This window comes from Amblyomma americanum, chromosome 11 (assembly GCF_052857255.1).
Source record: "Amblyomma americanum isolate KBUSLIRL-KWMA chromosome 11, ASM5285725v1, whole genome shotgun sequence".
Lineage (NCBI taxonomy): Eukaryota > Metazoa > Arthropoda > Arachnida > Ixodida > Ixodidae > Amblyomma > Amblyomma americanum.
Genome location: NC_135507.1, coordinates 76,764,460 through 76,782,487, shown reverse-complemented (window position 1 = coordinate 76,782,487; position 18,028 = coordinate 76,764,460). Strand labels below are relative to the sequence as shown.

The window sequence follows — 18,028 nt, the reverse complement described above, 5'->3', positions numbered from 1 at the left end:
GCCAGCCTAACATTATACATTTCAGATACGTTTACGGCATTGAACTGGCGGAATAAGTCGCATGTGTTTGCATCAGAACCGACGTGGAGTATTGCACTTAGGGCCTTCTGTAAAACGTGAATCTTATTTTTATTGTTCCCCAAACTAAGTGCGCATAGTTTACTTGGGACATAAAGAGCGAATTATACAGGAGAAGCTGAACTTCGCACGGAAGTAACTGACGATGCCGGTTAATGATACCTGTGACACGAAAAGCTTACTGATGACAGCGTTAACATGGTTGTCCCAGCTTAGCTGGCTGTTGAAATGTACCCCTAATATCTTTATATTGTCTACAACCTCTATCGTTTCCAAACCTAGCTTAAGATTGCATGGTAGAATAACGTTTTTATTTTTGGTTTGAATATAATATCTTAGTTTTAGTTGCATTAATTTTCAACTGATTATTAAGGGACCATTGATGGAGTGTACTTAGTGTCCTATTTGCCTCGTTTATCACATCTTCACATATGCTTGATGAGAAGAACAGTGAGACGTCATCGGCATACATAACACACTTCGCATGCAGTCATTGATTGACGATATCATTTATATAAAAGTTAAACAGAAGCAGTCCAAGGATGCTTCCCTGATGCACGCCAGCAGTTACTTTTTTTTTACTGAGGATCGACAGCTATTAATACTTACAAACTGAAAGCGGTGGGCATAATATGACGAAAGAAGCGCATGAACACGACCCCTCAAGCCGTAGTCGAACAGTTTTGCCAAAAGCATATTATGACTGATGCAGGCGAAAGCCTGCGAAAAATTATAAAAACACCAAGGCCAAGTTTCCTTTCCTCTAAACACTGTAAGATATACTCCTTCTGGCTTAGTAATGCTGTCTCGGTAGATTTATGTTTGATAAAACCAAACTGCAAATCTGTAAATATTTGGTGTTTGTCACAAAAGCATCATATTCTTATGTGGATAATTTTTCCAGTCCTTTAGAAAATATCGGCAGCATGGAAAGTGGCCTGTTCTCTGAAACACAAAGCTTATCACCTTTCTTATACACAGCTGTCACTTTAGCAATTTGCATGCACCGTGGAAACAGCTAGTTCACATTCAAAACTTAAATTAAATATATGTGCTAAAATTGGCGCCAGAATATCTAACACAGGCTTCACAGGCCGTATATGCAAATCAATTCATCGTGGCATCTGCTGTTCTTCATGTTCAAAGATGCAGTGAATACTTCAGAACATGTAGTTGCACTTTGATACATAGAATCGCGGCTTTGCCTGATGCGAGAATCGTATGACATGTTGGGCGAACTTTGATATTCTCGGGTAACGATATATTAATTGAACGCCTCTGCTGGTTCCTGCCCATTTACACTTCGTCCTTGAATAAATACTTCTTGAGGAGAGCTAGTCTGCAGTGTGCGTAAAACAACGTTGTTAATCTGGTTCCATAACTCTCAGGAATCACCGTGGCATGATTCGAATTTGCCGTAGTAATACGAACCTCTAGCACGCCTTAACGTTTTGTTTAGCTTATTTCTGAGGACTTTGTATCTAGCTATTAGTTCGGGATCGCGTGTATTATTGAAGTCTTGGTACATTCTTTCTTTAGATTGTATCTCCTTGAGCAATTGTGACGTCATCCACTCCTTGCGCCCTTTCCGAGGTGCTACGTGCGCCTTGTACGGAAAATGTTCGGTGTAAAGCGCAATAATTGTATCAAGTAAGATATCATAGGCGGATTCCACGTCTGTCAGAGAGCACGTCAGACCAGGCTATATCTGCAACAGCCTGTCTGAAAGAAGCAAGGTTTTTTTCTCAGTTATCGCTTGATGAAAGCAAGGACATGCTGGTTTTTTCTTCATACCCGATGTCACCCCTAGCAGTATTGGGAAATGGTCAGTACGATCGTAATGAAAGACAGCAGACACAATGCTCTTTTCATCAAAATTAGGAATAAAAGGTCAATGAGTGATTCTGTATGCATAATAACTTATGTAGGCGTACATTGTGTTAATGCAGCCATTTGCGGAGAGATGTGCTGCTATCGGAAAACAGATTTACATTAAAATCACCGGCCAGAATGACACTGAAGCTGTTAGAGTTCACAAAATTCAAAAATATGTCAACGAAAGAAAATAATTCTGCAGTGCGGCCATTAGGAGAGCGGTAACAAACTCCAAGAATAGTACGGTCAAAATTTAAGCAAGCCATTTTGTAGTCAGAAGTGACACAACAAAATCTTGGTACTAAATCGCAATTTATACACTTTTTTACTAAAGCTCAAACACCGCCACCACGACTTAAGGATCTGCGCATGAAAGACGAGTTGTAGCCGGGCATATTAATTACTAATTCATCACAGGAGTACCAGGTTTCCGTAACCATAAACACTTCAAACTTATCTTGTTTATTAAACAGGTACTCAAGATAAGCAGATTTATTCACGGCAAACCGCGCATTCACATGGGGACTACGAAAAGACATGTTTGTTAATATTTTGTTACATTTTACATCATTCATGAAGATTTGATTGTAAGCTCCTAGACCGTCATATTCGTTTATAAGGATGCGCACGTTTAGATTGATCAACGTTTCCGGCGCCTTGACCGAGTGGCCCGTGGTTCCATACTGCGTCTACTTCGCTTTCTTCGTTTTTTTTTTGGTTCAAGTTCAACGACGCCGTTGCTATCATTGTCCCAGGTGAAACGATAACCATTTATTAGGACTTTATCATACGTCATCCTCACTTTTTCTTTCCTCTCACGATTTTCTTTGCTTCGATTCCACAGCTTTTTCCTTACCTCTCGGACACTTTGTGGAAAATCTTCGCTGATTGAATACGTGGATCTCTTAAGTTTAGAAAATTGCTTTAAAATGTTCACTTTATGACGGTAGTCTAGTAACCCAAAGATCACAGGTCTATCTTTGCCTCAATTTTCTGGCTCTTGTCTACCCAGCCGATGTGTTCTTTCAATACCTGATACCGTCACGTTTAGCTTATCTTTAAGAATATCTTTTGTTACTATAGTCCGAACTTGTTCGTCAGACTCTTCTTCTTGCTCCTCTATGCCAAAACCAATCAGGTTTGATCTTCGGCTTCTATTTCCTAAATCATCATTTTTTTTGTCATTACTGACAGCTGTTGCTCCAGTTCAGTTACTTTTTTTTCGCATTCCATGACCTTTTTCTTAAGGATTCCTATCTCTTCCAGCTTCTTTTCAATAACGTTGAGCTTCTGATTCGTTACATTTTTTTTCCTTTCTTTATTTCTTGTATGTCTCACGCAATCAAATTCAATTGCTCCGAAATCGAATTATCTGGTCCGGGGTTCGCCTCGATGTCGCCCCCCAGGAGGAACAAGAATCGCATCAAATCAAGCACGGGCCGTGGACACGGCAGAAAAAGAAGGCAAACATTGTTGCTGCGAAGGCAATTTCCGTAGCACTTGCTCACCTGGATGGAGAAGACAAAAGGGTTTGCAGCCCTCATCCTGGTATTGCCGCCGCGCCCACTGCCGCGTGCTTCGTGGCACGCAGGTCCGGTGTTGCTGCTGCCAATGCTCCTGCCGGTTCTGTCGACGAAGCAGTGGCGCCGCTGGGAAGGCTGTGGTAGAAATCTTGGAATACGGCCGGATGACTTGACGTGCTGACGGGATCGATGCAAGCAGCCGTAATGTCCAATAACGATGCGTAGTAGAACGTCGGTGGCTGCCCCACCAGCAGAGGAAGCAATCCGAGAAAAACCTGGATAAAGAAGACAAAATACAATAAATGACCGTGCCAGAAAAGATGGATACCTCCAAATTTGGGCCAGGTCATTTCCAAAAATCTGGCCCGGGTGAACCTCGAAATTTCACGTTAGACGATTTCGAACCATAATCGATGTCCAGATATAATTGACCGTGCCAGGCACGATGGCGACCTCCAAATTTGACCCGGGTGGTTTCCAAAAATATGGTTTGGGCCATCCCACAAAATGTTGTTCCCAGATTTGAGATTTGCGTCATCATGGTGCTAGGGTGTCGTTTGTAGCATCATCATTTACGTTACTGTGCTTTCGCACGTCACACATCGATTTAAGGGGAGTTAGACCCCGAACCATTTTTTTGTAATGTATTTGTGAAGGGTGTCTTCCACCTAAAGGGATTAGTACTTAGGAGTTTCAAATCGCGGATTTTCTTACGTGCATTTCCTGCTGAAATACACGCATATATTGGCAACAACAGCATAGCGTAAAATCATCTTGCACATTGTCTGATGCAGGCTCAATACTCCTGATCGAAATAAGTAAAACTATTTCAGTTGCGTACTTGGTTTCACCAGAATTTTGCACTTATTGACGACTTAACATGGAACTAAGAAAACCAACTACAAGTAAAAAGCATTTTTTTTTCTTCACTGCTTGCAGACCTTGCGCAGCCAAAGAAAGTCGTACTTGGCAGCCATCGTGGGTAGCTTCTCGGTGCTGTTCTGCCTCTACGCTGGGAGCTTCATCATGGGCATGTTCTACTACAACGAAGGGGTGGCACCCACCAAGCGGAGGTGAGCATTTGTCTCTTCGAAAGTGTTCGTTCTTCCTCGAGCTTAACAGCTGGGCGGGACACGGGAAAGGCTCCATGCTCTCTGACAGGGCTCTGGGTGCCAGTGAGTGCGATGTACTGTGACCGGAAACCACTTCAGCACCCGCTCCTTCTTGAAGTGTAGCTGGTTGGGGCTACGCATTTTGAAAACACATCTACACAGCTCCCGTTCACCCACGAGTCTTCTCTAGAGACGCAAGAAATACAGCTAGGAAAACAGGGTTTCAAGAAGTTGGCGAAAACGCGCGCTCGCTAAAAGCTAGGTGTTTTAGTGACCAACAGAGCATCTGTTCACGAGCAAAAAACGCTACCGGTGCACCCTAATCGTGAAATAAAAGAGCGTAGCTGCAAAACAATAACAATTTTTTTTCGCGCCACGTGCATGACACTGCAAGAAAGAAGTATAGGAACACAATCTGTTTACATTAGGATGTTGCTGAAAGTTGCGTAACCAGTTTCTTGAGATTTGGCTGCCTTATCGCGACGTTCCTTATCTCTGATATTTAGATGGCCCTTCTTCCTACTCTCTCCCCTCCGGAGGCTTCTAACCTCAGTATACTTCCTCTTCCCTCCAATATGTCAGCGGTCCTGCGTTCTGGCCGCCGAAATACTGCTGCTTCACATCATAGTCCTCCCTTCAATACCTATGGAGTGGCGTACACGGATGCCTCTTAAGTGGCTCCTCGCGTTTCCGGAAGTCAAGTCCTCATTCGTACTCTTTTTTGTACTCCTGTCGCTCACACTGGCGGCCTTTTCCTATCCACCCAGGACATTCTCTCGCTTCAAGTCCTGTCTATCTATCATTCGCACCACTTAACATTTTCATTCGCTCCCACCTGTACCTAACTATGCCATTTACACTGACTCCCAGGCAGCCACTCGAGCCATTCAGTCTAAAACCCCCCTACCATCTCAATCTATGGAAATCGAGGCCGCACTTGCGTCGCTTCAGCCTTCCCCGTCTTCCTCCGTTTGATCCCTGGGCACTCTGGGTTGTGGGATTGGCGGAAATAGATCGTTAAAGAGCTCGTTGGTGAAACTCTCATCCGGGCACCGCTGATCCCCTGGCCCTCGGACGGCAGGTCGAGACTGTCCCTTCCGATCACCGTCAGAGGGTATCGCAGTGCTCTCCGCCGTGTGTGCAGGCAAGGTGAGAAAAGGTGAAGGCGGGGCAAGCTGAAACGAATTCACTTCATGGGCGGTATTTACGATTGCTGCTTACAATGGCATGGCTCGCGGACCGACAGCGTTATGTCTTTTTGAGTCCGAGTTTGCTTCGGAGAAGATCGACGCAGACCATCTGGCTTTGCATTTCCCTTGCCTCGCCTCGTCTCCTCCAGCTTCCGCCCTCGCTGTTGTTGTACACTCTCAGTAGTGGTCCAACATGCTCCCGGGTGCCGCATTTATGACACAGCGGTTATCCCGAATTGCGTCAACGCGTCCTCAGCTGCAGCGGACCGTATGCTGGGGTGATGATTCAACACGCTGAAGCATTGCATCGGAGGCCTTTGCTGCGTTCGCGTTTGCCTCGTACACTTGCGGGTGTGCTGCCGGCGTTGGTAGGGAAAGCAAGTTGGTACTACGCCGGTTAGCACGGTGCCTGGCTTGAATAGGCGGACTGTGGAAGGATGCGGCGCCAGTAAAATACTCGCAATGAAACGTGTGCGTAGAGCAAAATTTCCCGCAATGGAGCAAGAATTGGGACGGTTGGCTGAATACATTATGATAAAAATTGGGAACCTCTCTTGAAGAAACCGACACCCGATATTTTTTTATTAAGTCCTAGTCCGTGAATGGGAGTCCACATCTACACTCTGTCACCCGACTTATATTCAGCATCCTACGCTGTACCATCGTGGGCCTGTTGCACTACATGCCTTGGCGGTCAAGACGGTACCATTCAAAGGACACAGCTCCTGCTACCCGCTGTAGCTTAGCGATGACGTCGAGGTCCCCGCCTCGGTGACGTAGGGACGCGTTGCGTTTAGTGTAGTTGTGGACCGCCTGCTGTGGACGAGCATATACAGGGTAATCGGCTTTGTGTCCGGCAGAGCGGTGCTCGTCGTGATCACGAAGGTCTTGAGTACGGTGACGATATACATGGCCAGCGCATAACTGCAATAGTCTTGATCATTCTTTCCTCGAGGTTGTTCGCCAGCAGGGGAGGTTAACGCCCTTTGCAGCGTTGTCCCAGGTTGCCAGTCCCTTTTTTTGACGTTACATCAGGATGCGGCGGCCGCACGCAGTCGCAGTGACGCAGCCAGAAAGCAGGCGCATGTGTCCAAGTCAGTACGACCTGCACGTAGTTGAGGGGTAGACGTCAGCAGTGAATTTGTCTGCTCTTCGACAACTTCTCTCCGCCCTTCGGTGTCAACTACATAACATGACAGCTCACCACCCGGTTTCGAGTCGTTTCATCGGCCACAGAAAGATTCACACATGGCGCCCACATTTGCTACATCATGGATGGAGCACCTTAGCTCTGTTCTTCTAGGAATTAGCACAGCTCTCCGGAGTGACTCTTCGTCCTGAACCACGTAGCTTCCGTTCGGCATCACCCCTCGTGTGCCTGGCGAATATTTCCAGCATGAGCGTCACTGAAGCACTGAATTAAGCGGGAGGACGAAAGTGCCAGCACGCGAAAGGGGGCGCGAAAATAGACCTTCCCTCCATCCGAAGCTATTAGCGGCGCCAGTGGTGCAACCCTTGGTGCGATCACACCGCGCACTCTCTCATCTACTTTACAGATGTGTGCAAAATGCTTCGGCTAACTTTACTATCTTTTCTATACTCATGAACACATCGCTTTCTTGGTCTGTTAGTCCTTACATCTCACTTCAGCGTATTGCCGCGAATCTTTGTAGTGTGTTTGTTTGTCCATTCTTCAAAGCTGCCGGCACGCCGCTTTATCACTTTGTTTGCGAGCAAGGAGCGACCCGATTTATCTCGATTGATGGCATCCAGGCGCAGCCGGTTCTACCTTGTTCCAGAATATTGAGGTAACTCTGCACGCATATCTCGAAAGTTCGATATCAGCTTTAAATTGAGTGCAGCTGTGAGCGGCGGCCATTCTTTTCGACGACCACCGAGCATTCTTGTTGCTTTCACCGTCATTCAGTCATTCAATTTCATTGTGCGCACAGGTCAGCCCCATAAAGTTTCTTCTGGAAGCCTTCTTTCGCGTTCTTCCTCGCCGCCTGGTCTGCCGCCTCCACTACGTAACAATATGCCTAATTTCCTCTTAACCGCTTTTAAGCTTTCGCCACTCTTTGGAGCAGCTTGATTCTGTCCATCTTATTAATCTTTATGTCGGCTACTTTTGCGTTTATTGATTACTTTACACGGGTCTGAGAGTTCTATTCAATCTGGCAGGCTGGAGACATTATACCGTCTTTTCTGAAGCAGATATCTGATCTCCTGAGGGACCTTGCCGGCATCCTGTCTACCTACCGTGATCAATACTTGTATTGCCAACTGCCGCATCATTTTGGAAGATTATGATTTATTTCCTCAACAACAGTTAAAGAGAAATATCGGTTCTGCAGTGAAATCCTAAATACCTATGCTTTCGATCTTGCCGCTGAATCATTAGTGTGCTTGTTCATTTCTTTTATACGTTGCTTCCTCCATTCCCTCTTCAAATTCAGTAATTCGATGTCAATGTCCTAGGGGTCACTACATATCACCCTGCCGAGCCCCTCCAAAATGCCAGCATGCCATAGAGTACGTAGCGCACTCTTTGCGCACTGTATACCTAAGGATGAGCGTACTAGTATAGCGTGCCATCATCAAAATGAAAGACAGCTGGCAGGTTTCACATCACCATAGAAATTTCGGCGCCGAAATTCAAAGATACTGAAAAAAGGTGCCGCCACCATCTGGAAGACGTTAAAGTAAGGAGATATAGCCGTTTTGGTTACTAGAATTGATATGAATGAGATTAAAGTGAGATACACCAATGGAAATACGAATTAGTGAGTTTATTCCCGTTGCCCTCGGAAAAATCACAGTAAGGTATTACAACCTATTATTACACGTACTGATGTCTATCGCTACTCCTTTTTTCCCGATGCTGTAGAAATTTGGAATCAACTACCATGTGACGTTGTGGACCAAACAGATGTAGAAAAATTTGTGATAGGTGTGAACGCGTTCCTGGAAGATTGCTGTGCAAATCTGTAATTCTGTGCATTTGAGTGTTTCTTTTTTTTAGCGAAGAGAATTGCACTTGTGTCTATATATGTTTCCCTCCCTGTAATGACCCTCATGCAGAGGGTTAACAGTATGAATAAATAAATAAATATGATAAACGCACTCACAAGCATTTCACCTCTACATATTGCGAGCATTAATTACCATTATTTCCGAGATATTGGACTTATAAATGACGTCACCAATCAATGACCAATTCCATATACTAATGACGTCGCCAATCAATAACCAGTTGGGTTGCTATATCGATTTACTATGGGGGCCGCCATGTTGAATTTTTCGGACTTAGAAAAGTTCACGCCGAAGGGAGGTGGTAGCAGATCTCAAGAAATCGAGGAACGTGATGAATAAGAGCCAACGCTCTTAGAAAATTAAAGAAGCATGGCAAGCCGCAGAAGCTCGAATGTTGACTGCTCAACACTAAGCTTATCAATTTCATTAGAGAGGGTGTTTACGCTCTTTCGTTGTCATCTCAGCAGCATTGAATTAAACGGGCGGGGAGAACCTTAAATGACAGAAAAAGAGGACACCGATGCGATTGAGATGATACCAGAGGCAATGAAAATCTAGTGGCTTTTCTCAGAATGTGAGCTTACAAGGCAACGTGTATGTTAAGCAAGGTGTTTCTCAGCCCATGTGACAGACACACACTAAAGATAATGGATGAAACTCACTTTCATTAAGAAACAAGTAATTTGTCAAACAGTCTTTCAGTTGCCTTTAAAAATCATGATTAGATTAAAGTAATTCATGGGGCAGAAATGCGTTAGCATTAGGCGCTTTCTTTTTTTGTTCCATTACGTCATTGTGTTCTCTTGGCGTAGCGAATGGCTAAGACAGAAACGTCCCCTACTCTCCCCATTAGCCACTCGTCGCCTCTAACGTTCTCTTTGTCTTTCCCACTTTTCTCCTCCTCATCTCCTCTGTAAGTGGAGAGAGAGATTTCCCTCCCTCCACTCTGCCGCCGGCACCCATCGCTTCTCACTCGCTCTTTGTTTTCTCTCTCTCAATTTTACTCCCCTCTTCACAGTGAAGAGGGAAGTTCCCGCTCACTAATTAGCTACCTACGTACCGAGGCTTGAGACCGACAGACAAAAGACCAGGTTTTTTCGACGATGGTCTTCTAATGCTAACACAATGAAACACAGAGATTAATTTAGTTCGTATCAAAGACTCTAAATGTGCAGTTAAAAGCAATAATTATTCAGGTGATGGTAGACCATTCTGTCGGGTCGTTTTTGCGTATTCGTTTTAAGAACAACCACTGAATCTACAGAAATAGTGTAGCAAGAGAGGGGGGAGGGGGGGGGGGGGGCTAGCTTTTTCTTTGCCATGACACGTCCTCTCACAAGGAGCCGAGAGTTTCACTTGAAGCAATTTCCGTGTTGTTGATGCGTTCAAAATGTGAAAGGCTTTATACTCCGTTAGTTTGTATGCCGTAGAAAAGTTACTACTTACAGAGCTGATGTAGGGCATAGCCGGAAAAATAAACAAGGAGCCCTGACCGTCAGGCATTTAAAATAACAGGTATTATCGACTAGCACTCAGCTAAGCGTTGTCAGACATTTACAACTGTAAGCTCGACAGCTTTCACAGTAATATCGTATTGGTAAAACATTTTTACTAGTCAGGGAATGAGACTTGAGACCACTGCATGTCCGCAATACGTACAGTATCACGTAAGTGAATGAGAGTGGCTTGAAGATGGTAACGAGAGGTAGAATTGATCAACGACTTGAAATGGGAATGGTGGAACAATTTTAAAACAGAGAAAGGTGAAATGGGTGGATGTGTGCGGATGTTAATTACTCTCTTCTTTCAACTATTCCCGCAATACACATTGAGAATGATGTGGTGAGTCATAAATGCGACCTTTCTAAGTGCGCACTACAGAGAAGAGTCAAACTCTGTTAAATGAATGGGGCACAAAATAAAATATTCAGCAACATGTAGCCTCAAAATGTGGAGTGAGCTTTCCCAGCTCTCATATGTGGCAGTCATGTAAGAAAAAAAAAAGACAGAATCGTGTCAAAGCTACGCCAAAAGTTTTCTTGTAACGACAGATATTTCTGTAGTGTTGTACCATTTATCTGCAGTATCTTTAGTGAGTGACGTCGGTACGACCAGGCACGAAAGGATACTACAGAAAATTTTGTTGTTACTAAAAAAGATGTTGCCGCCACCGTCTGGAAGACGAAGTAACGACCGTTAGCTCTCCGGTTTACTGCAATTGATATGACGTCATAATCATGTGGTTTCAATTCTGTCCGCCATATTGGATTTGGACGTCATCATTGGAACCCGAATTTAGCCGTCATATTTGATTATGCCGTCACAGTCACGTGGCGGACTAAGTCGGCCGCCATCTTGGATTAAATAATGACGTCACCAATTATGATCAATTTGATATAATAATGACGTCACCAATCAATCACCAGTTGGGTTGCTATATCGATTTACAAGGGGGGCAGCCAACTTGAATTCCTCGGACTTGGAAAATTTCACGCAGAAGGGAGGTGGTAGCACACCCCAAGAAATTGAGCAACCTGATGAGTGAGAGCTAACGCTCTTAAAAATGTATGTTCTAACTACACTTGCTACTAACTCGCACAGTGCTTCCTCGAACTACGCGGGACTCGCCATGTTGCTGGCCGTGGTGCTCTCCTTTCCTGCCTGTTCGCTGCTGATGCTGGTCACGCTAGCTGTGATGGTGGTGGCCCTGACGCTCACCAACTACATCTGCCGGCCCTTCGAAAACATCATCTACGACACCGCCGATGTCACCCAGATATCGCTGCTCGATGACGTGAGTGCGCATTGTCAGCATTTCTCGAGGCCATTGTGTTTACACTGCAGTCTGATTGGAAGAACGAAGTACGGACCGAGAAGAGAGCAAATTCGCGCCTGTGTATATCTCAGGGTTGCCGGGTTTAATCCGACCGTGGCGGCTGCGTTTTTATGGAGGAAAAACGCTAAGGCGCCCGTGTGCTGTGCGATGTCGGTGCACGTTAAAGACTCCCAGGTGGTCGAAATTATTCCAGAGCCCTCCACTACGGCATCTCTTTCTTCCTGTCTTCTTTCACTCCCTCCTTTATCCCTTCCCTTACGGCGCGGTTCAGGTGTCCAACGGTACACGAGACAGATACTGCGCCGTTTCCTTACCGCCAAAACCAATTATTGTAATTATTATTGATATTATTATTAATAATTGCCAACTATCGGACGAGATTGGTCCAACGTCAGCGCGATGGTTGCATTCATTCACGCTGATAGAAAACGGAAAGTGGTTCCCTTGGATGAGAGGAGCCTACGGTCGGTACAATTTATCGGAAGCACTGGTCGGTGTTCTTTAGAGTGCAGTGTGCTTAAAGAGAAGCGCTCATGGCGATGTTCCCCCTCACGCAGACAATGCGCGTCATCTGGCCCCGGGAGAAGCGGGGCAAATGGTTCGGACGGTTCCTGGCCGGCACAACGCTCACGTGAGTAACTGCATGGTCCCCTGCACAATGCTATGGGTGGAGTTGCAGTATGAGTTTTTCACCTAAGACTTCCCACAATTTATAAAAAAAGGCTTTTTGATTTAGAAGACCGCTTTTTTCGGCATGGCATGGTCAGCGGTGTAGTACATCAAAACACAGCTAAGACGTGCTAACTAGCAAGATAGTTAACTAATATTGAATAATTAACTTTTAACTATTACTGCTATGCTCGAGCCTAACAGTAATTATTGAGAGGAGGGAACATTCATATCACTTTTAGAATTTCTAAAACGCGGTTTCCATCGGCGCTGGCGCCCAAAAAATTCTGGCTACATCTCGCCAAAATACATGCGCTTTCGAGAACCTTGCGGGCTACGCAACCTGTCCAGTGTTCGTAACTCGTTGAAGTAGCCAAAATTTTTTGGGCCACAGCGCTGAAGGCAACCGCACTTTAGAACTTCTAAATAATGATATGAATGTTAAATACTGTGGGCTACACGCCTGCCCATTAGTAAGGAGCCGAACAGTTATAGTTATTTCCGTAATTCCTCAGTATTAGTTAACTACGCCTCTAGATAGCATATTTTAGCTCATTAACTAAATATGCCCAAGCTCACCTGCGTTAGTCGTCAAAAGACGCCATAAGAAACTAAAGACGATGACGCTTTTAACGCGATCGCATTAAGGTCCCACTCAGCAGCGAATTCGTCACCGCGGTCGGTGGCTGCGGCTGCGGCGTGCGCGAAAAATCCCCCGAGAAGCAAAGAAGATGACCCACGTGCCACCTAGGTCACGCGACCTTGTGACACCATCACAACTTAACCATTGTAGCAGGTAGCAACCCGCCCTCGGGATTGTGACAAAACTGCCCAAGTGCCTGCCGTGGCAGATGGCAGTTAAATGAATGACTGGCCGTGAGAGGTTGCTCGGAAAGAGCAACCTGAATAACACTTCTGTTGGGCCTAGTTGGTGCATGGTGATACAGATGAACGATGTGCGCAAAACATTCGACGAACCACATACACGGGTGAAACGGGAGTCCTTGTGTTTCTCCCGTGTATTTGGTTCGTGGAATGTTTTGCGCACATCGTTCATCTGTAAGAGCAACCGGCGCCTCTGAAGCCCCGCCGGTGGTGGCTTTGTTTGGAACAGCCTCCTGCCGTCGCAGTGGCGCGTCGCTTAACCACTTCACCACAGCGACAGGAGTGGTATGAGGAATTCGCTCGATTTTTTTTATCTGGTATTCTATTGTATCTTGTATTGTGCCTTTGTATTGCATTTAATATGCTCAGTGATTGATGTTTTAATAACGGTGCTTGTACTGTATCTTTCTAATCGTTTTGTAACTGTACAGTTATTGCTGCCTCATTATTCTTTCTTGTTTTCGGCGCGACCGGCCACTTGTCTGTCCTGATGCAATATTCCGGAGACGAGGCCTCGTCAGGCGCGCATCAAACGCCTTTGCCCCGTCGACCTTGGCAGTTCTTTATACCCATACGTGATATTCGGTCCTGTATTGTACACCAAGTTCTGTGAAAATAAAATGAACAAAACAAACAAATGTACACTATAAACGTAAAGTAGAGAATGAAGGTGTTTGTGAATTGTTACACAAAGTGGACACGAGGACGCGGAACGGAACGATTAATGGTATTGCGTCATGCCATTGAGGCGGAGCTCAAGTGTTTCCTCAAGATTTTTTTTCTATACATCTGCCCATTTCTGTTGCGGCTTTATTTGCTTCTATCGCAGCTACTGTCCATGTGACCATCCACTGCAAGGCGTACTAGGGTGCCTCGATAGGACGTTCGTTTGGTAGTTTGGAGACACCATTTTTCCCATCGGGAGACACCATTTTTGGCCCACCGCGGGGACTCAGTGGTTAGGGTGCTCGTCTACTGACCGGGAGTACCCGGGTTCGGACCCGACCGCGTTTCGATGGAGGCGAAACGCAGAGGCGCACTTGTGCTGTGCGATGTCAGCGCACGTTAATGATTTCCAGGTGGTCGAAATTATTCCGGAGCCCTCCACTACGGCATATCTTTATCTCTTTCTTCTCTTAGTCCCATCTACTTTCCTTCCCTTACGGCGCGGTTCGGGTGTCCATCGAGATGTGTGACACAGTTACTGCGGCATTCCCTTTCCTAAAAAAAAGAATTTTGAATTTCACCCAGCAGGGATCAACATGCCCAGAGGAAACATAAAATCCTGCAGGTACATTGCGGCACAGAAGCAACGCTTTAAAGAGGTTTGCACATGTTCAGAGGAAAAAAATAATTACTACTGTTTTCCCAATGCTTCATATAGCCACTTTATCTTTTATTTTACCCTATCCCACCTCCGGGACCCACCCTTTCTTTTATTCTTTTTAAAATTTTTCATCCTCATCATCATCAGCCTGAATACGGCCACTGCAGGGCAAAGGCCTCTCCCATGTCTCTCCAATTTACCTTGTCCTTTGCCAGCTGCGGCCAGCGTATCCACGCAAACTTCTTAATCTCAACCACCCACCTCACCATCTGCCGTCCCCCGCTACGCTTGCCTTCTCTTGGAATCCACTCCGTTACCCTTAAGGGCCAGCGGCAATCTTGCCTTCGCATCACATGCGCTGCTCAAGCCCATTTCTTCCTCTTGATTTCGGTTAGGATGTCATTAACACGCGCCTGTCTCCTCACCCATTCTCCTGGTATCATTTCTTAGGAACCCATGGCTTCCACACTCCTCTGTCAGAAGCCTTAGGCTTTTCCCTTTCTTGTTCACTTTGCGCGTATCAAGAGACCATCTGCCTGCCCTCTCCTCACCATGGATGCTTCAGAGTTTGCTAATGCTTTTCCAGCCACTGCGCATTTGCGTGCCGCTGCACGTTGCGAAAAACGCGAGCACCAAATAATTTACTCGCACGTCAGGAGCTGATCAGCAAATGGGGCAAGTTGACAGGGAAATTTACTGAGGCGCATTCAAGAAGAAATTCCGTAATAGTGCACCCAGTATTCGTATGACCGGTGAACTTTGTGACCATCGTGATCACCTGTGTCAAAATACATGCGCTAATGTGTTTGCAATTGTTCGCCTTATACGCTTGACCTTCTTGTTGAAGGAGACGGAGGGGTCAGCTTGCGCTTGTCGTCTTCTTATTTGTGCTTTATTCCACGTTTCCGAGCGCAATTCTGCTTGCAAAAGTCCCGGCGTAGTGAACCTCTCGCGGTCCAAGTGGTCCGCCCTCTTGCCGGCAAAGATGCAACTGCACTGCTTCCATTCGGCAGCTGTGACGTGAGTGAATACTCTAATAATGGAAGTATTCACTGACGTCACAGCGAATGGCAAGCGCACTGTTATATAGCAGTAGGTGTGCACAGGTAAATATGTCCGCACTGCTGAGCTGTTGTTAGGCTTACTGGTAGCGACGCGTATCTCATTTTCTAAGGATGTGCACTTAACTTTTCCGCCTGAATTCACACCCGCATTTAGATGTCCACCGTTTTATAATAGCTGGGCGTGATGTTGAGTGACAGTATGCACGTGTTTGCCAACAGGGTGTGCAATGGTGGTCGGCTGTTCGAGGTGATTCAGGGCGACTACGTCGACTCGGTCAGGACACTGCTCAAGCTGACGGTGGGTGTTCAAGTGTGTTTCCCTTTGTGCCGTGGGCCCGTGAAGCCGCTTGAAATAGTGCGCTAAACTGTAGTGGTCCTTTAAGAGGGGTAGAAAAAAAGCTTGTAGCCCTACTGCAAGCTAACCGACGTGTAGTGCCGTTTTAACTTGAGAGCAGTGCCACTATTTGGTTACTACAAAGCAGCGTGGCATTGTACGTTTCTGGTTGCTTCCTGTTATTTAGCATAGCCGGTGCAAGCTGCTGCAAGCGGTCGTTATCGAAGAACAGCTAAACTTGAGATGAGCTAGCCCTAAAACAAAACGAAGCGCTACACCACTTCGCTTCCGGAACATTCGTATTAGCGCCCACACACAGCTGCCGCACTCGGTCGTGACATTGGCACTGTGTCACCGTGGTTGGCATGTGACCGCGCAAAGCTGGCCTGTGCAAACGCTGGTTCAATAAAAAACTCCGCACCTCGACGAATAGCCACGTGAATACGAGTCCACTCTTACTTACTGCGGGTGATGCGAAAGGTACTTTAGCTACTACTTTTGCTGCGTTCCACTAAGTATCCTCATTTTTTCTCTGCGCATTGGTTTTCTGCTTCTCTTCTCCGCTTTCGGGAAGGCATGTGGGTAGGACGACACCAACGACGAAGTCACGAGTCTTAGCCTGAGACTACAAGCGCATTCAAATTCGAAGGTCTCGTTCGTTGCAAGAAAAACATCAAATGGCCTTCAGTTTCATGCGCTGTTTTCATTTCCTGGTGCTTATTTGATGCATTTTTCTGCCTCAACAAGCATGCTTGTTGTTTTATGTTTGCAGTCAGTGATATATATGTCTGTACTGAGTCATTGTCATCATCAGCCTGACTACACAAACTGCAAGGCAAATGCCTATCCCATGTCTCTCCAGGCCACCATATGCCTGCAAACTACCTAACCTCATCCACCCACCTAACTTTCTGCCGTCCCCTGCTACACTTGCCTTCTCTTGGATTCCACTCTGTTACCCTTTAAGGACCAGCGGTTATCTTGCCTACGCAGTATATGCCCTGCCCAAGCCCATTTCTTCCTCTTTATTTCGACTAGGATGTCATTAACGCGCATTTGTTCCGTCACCCACTCTGCCCGCATCCGGTCTCTTAACGTTACACCTATCATTTTTCTTTCCATGGCTCGCTGCGTTGTCCTTAACTTAAGCTGAACCCTTTTCGTTCGCCACCACGTTTCTGCCTCGTAGGTGAGTACCGGTAAGATTATGTTGTTGTAGACTTCTTTCTTGAGGGATATTGGTAAAGGGCCATGCCACGTAAACCGGTTGCATGTATATTCGCGCTTACACTTATTTGCAACGCGTAAGACGTGATCACAGTTTGTAGGCGCTCTCTTTTGGTGAAAAGTTACACGCATACATGGTAACCGAAAAGACTTCGGTTCCTGCAGTTTTTACCTAAATGTACTCAGTCACTACGCGGCCAAAAGCCCACTGCGGTGGCCGTTTGCAGTTTCAGGTCACGCTGAACGCAACCGTACACTGACATGGTCACATGAATGCGACTCACGGCACATCGACGAAATGACACCGAACAGAGCACGTACTAACAACAAGGCGCTTTCATTTATGTAGCTGAAGTGCATCGTAACTATAATAAAGCAACAAAGGAGGAAAAAGAAGAAAATTTCAGACTCTATTTTGCGTCCTATGTGGGCTTTCTGCTTCCTCGTTAGTGTTTAACTCTTGCATCTATTATAATTCTTGCTGGAATAAGAACGTGTTATTTAAATCTTCGTCCAGTGTGTTTTCGTCGATGTACCGTTCTTGTGCAGTTATAACTGTACCATTGCTAGCACAATGACCAAAAGGACGCTTTAATGCAGCGACTTTAGTTTTTTTCTGCCCTAACGCGGTACTCAAGGAGCGCGCACAGGATCTACTTTATGCTCTGCAGGACACCATTCGACATCTTCTGCTGTCCCTGACCGTCGACCCGCGCCTCATATTTACTGTAAGTATCACAGCGTCTATTCTCATAGCAATGTTTCCACGCTTAAGAACCCCTCATAGGCTGTGTTTCCCGGACTCGGCTGCGCAATGAGCCAACATCTGGTGCGCAGTCGTGCCCGAGTTCAGCCGTGTTTGTGATTGTTTCTTG

General features: G+C 45.9%; 1 protein-coding gene across 1 annotated transcript in view; it reads left to right on the top strand.

Moving 5' to 3' along the window:
- The window catches only part of LOC144109714 (uncharacterized), a 76,323-nt gene that overhangs the window by 39,076 nt on the left and 19,219 nt on the right, over positions 1 to 18,028 (top strand). Inside the window, exons 11-15 of the mRNA XM_077642511.1 lie at positions 4,416 to 4,549; positions 11,413 to 11,605; positions 12,205 to 12,278; positions 15,812 to 15,890; positions 17,825 to 17,881. Of these exons, the coding sequence (XP_077498637.1) occupies positions 4,416 to 4,549; positions 11,413 to 11,605; positions 12,205 to 12,278; positions 15,812 to 15,890; positions 17,825 to 17,881 (537 nt within the window). The remainder of the gene's footprint in view (positions 1 to 4,415; positions 4,550 to 11,412; positions 11,606 to 12,204; positions 12,279 to 15,811; positions 15,891 to 17,824; positions 17,882 to 18,028) is intronic.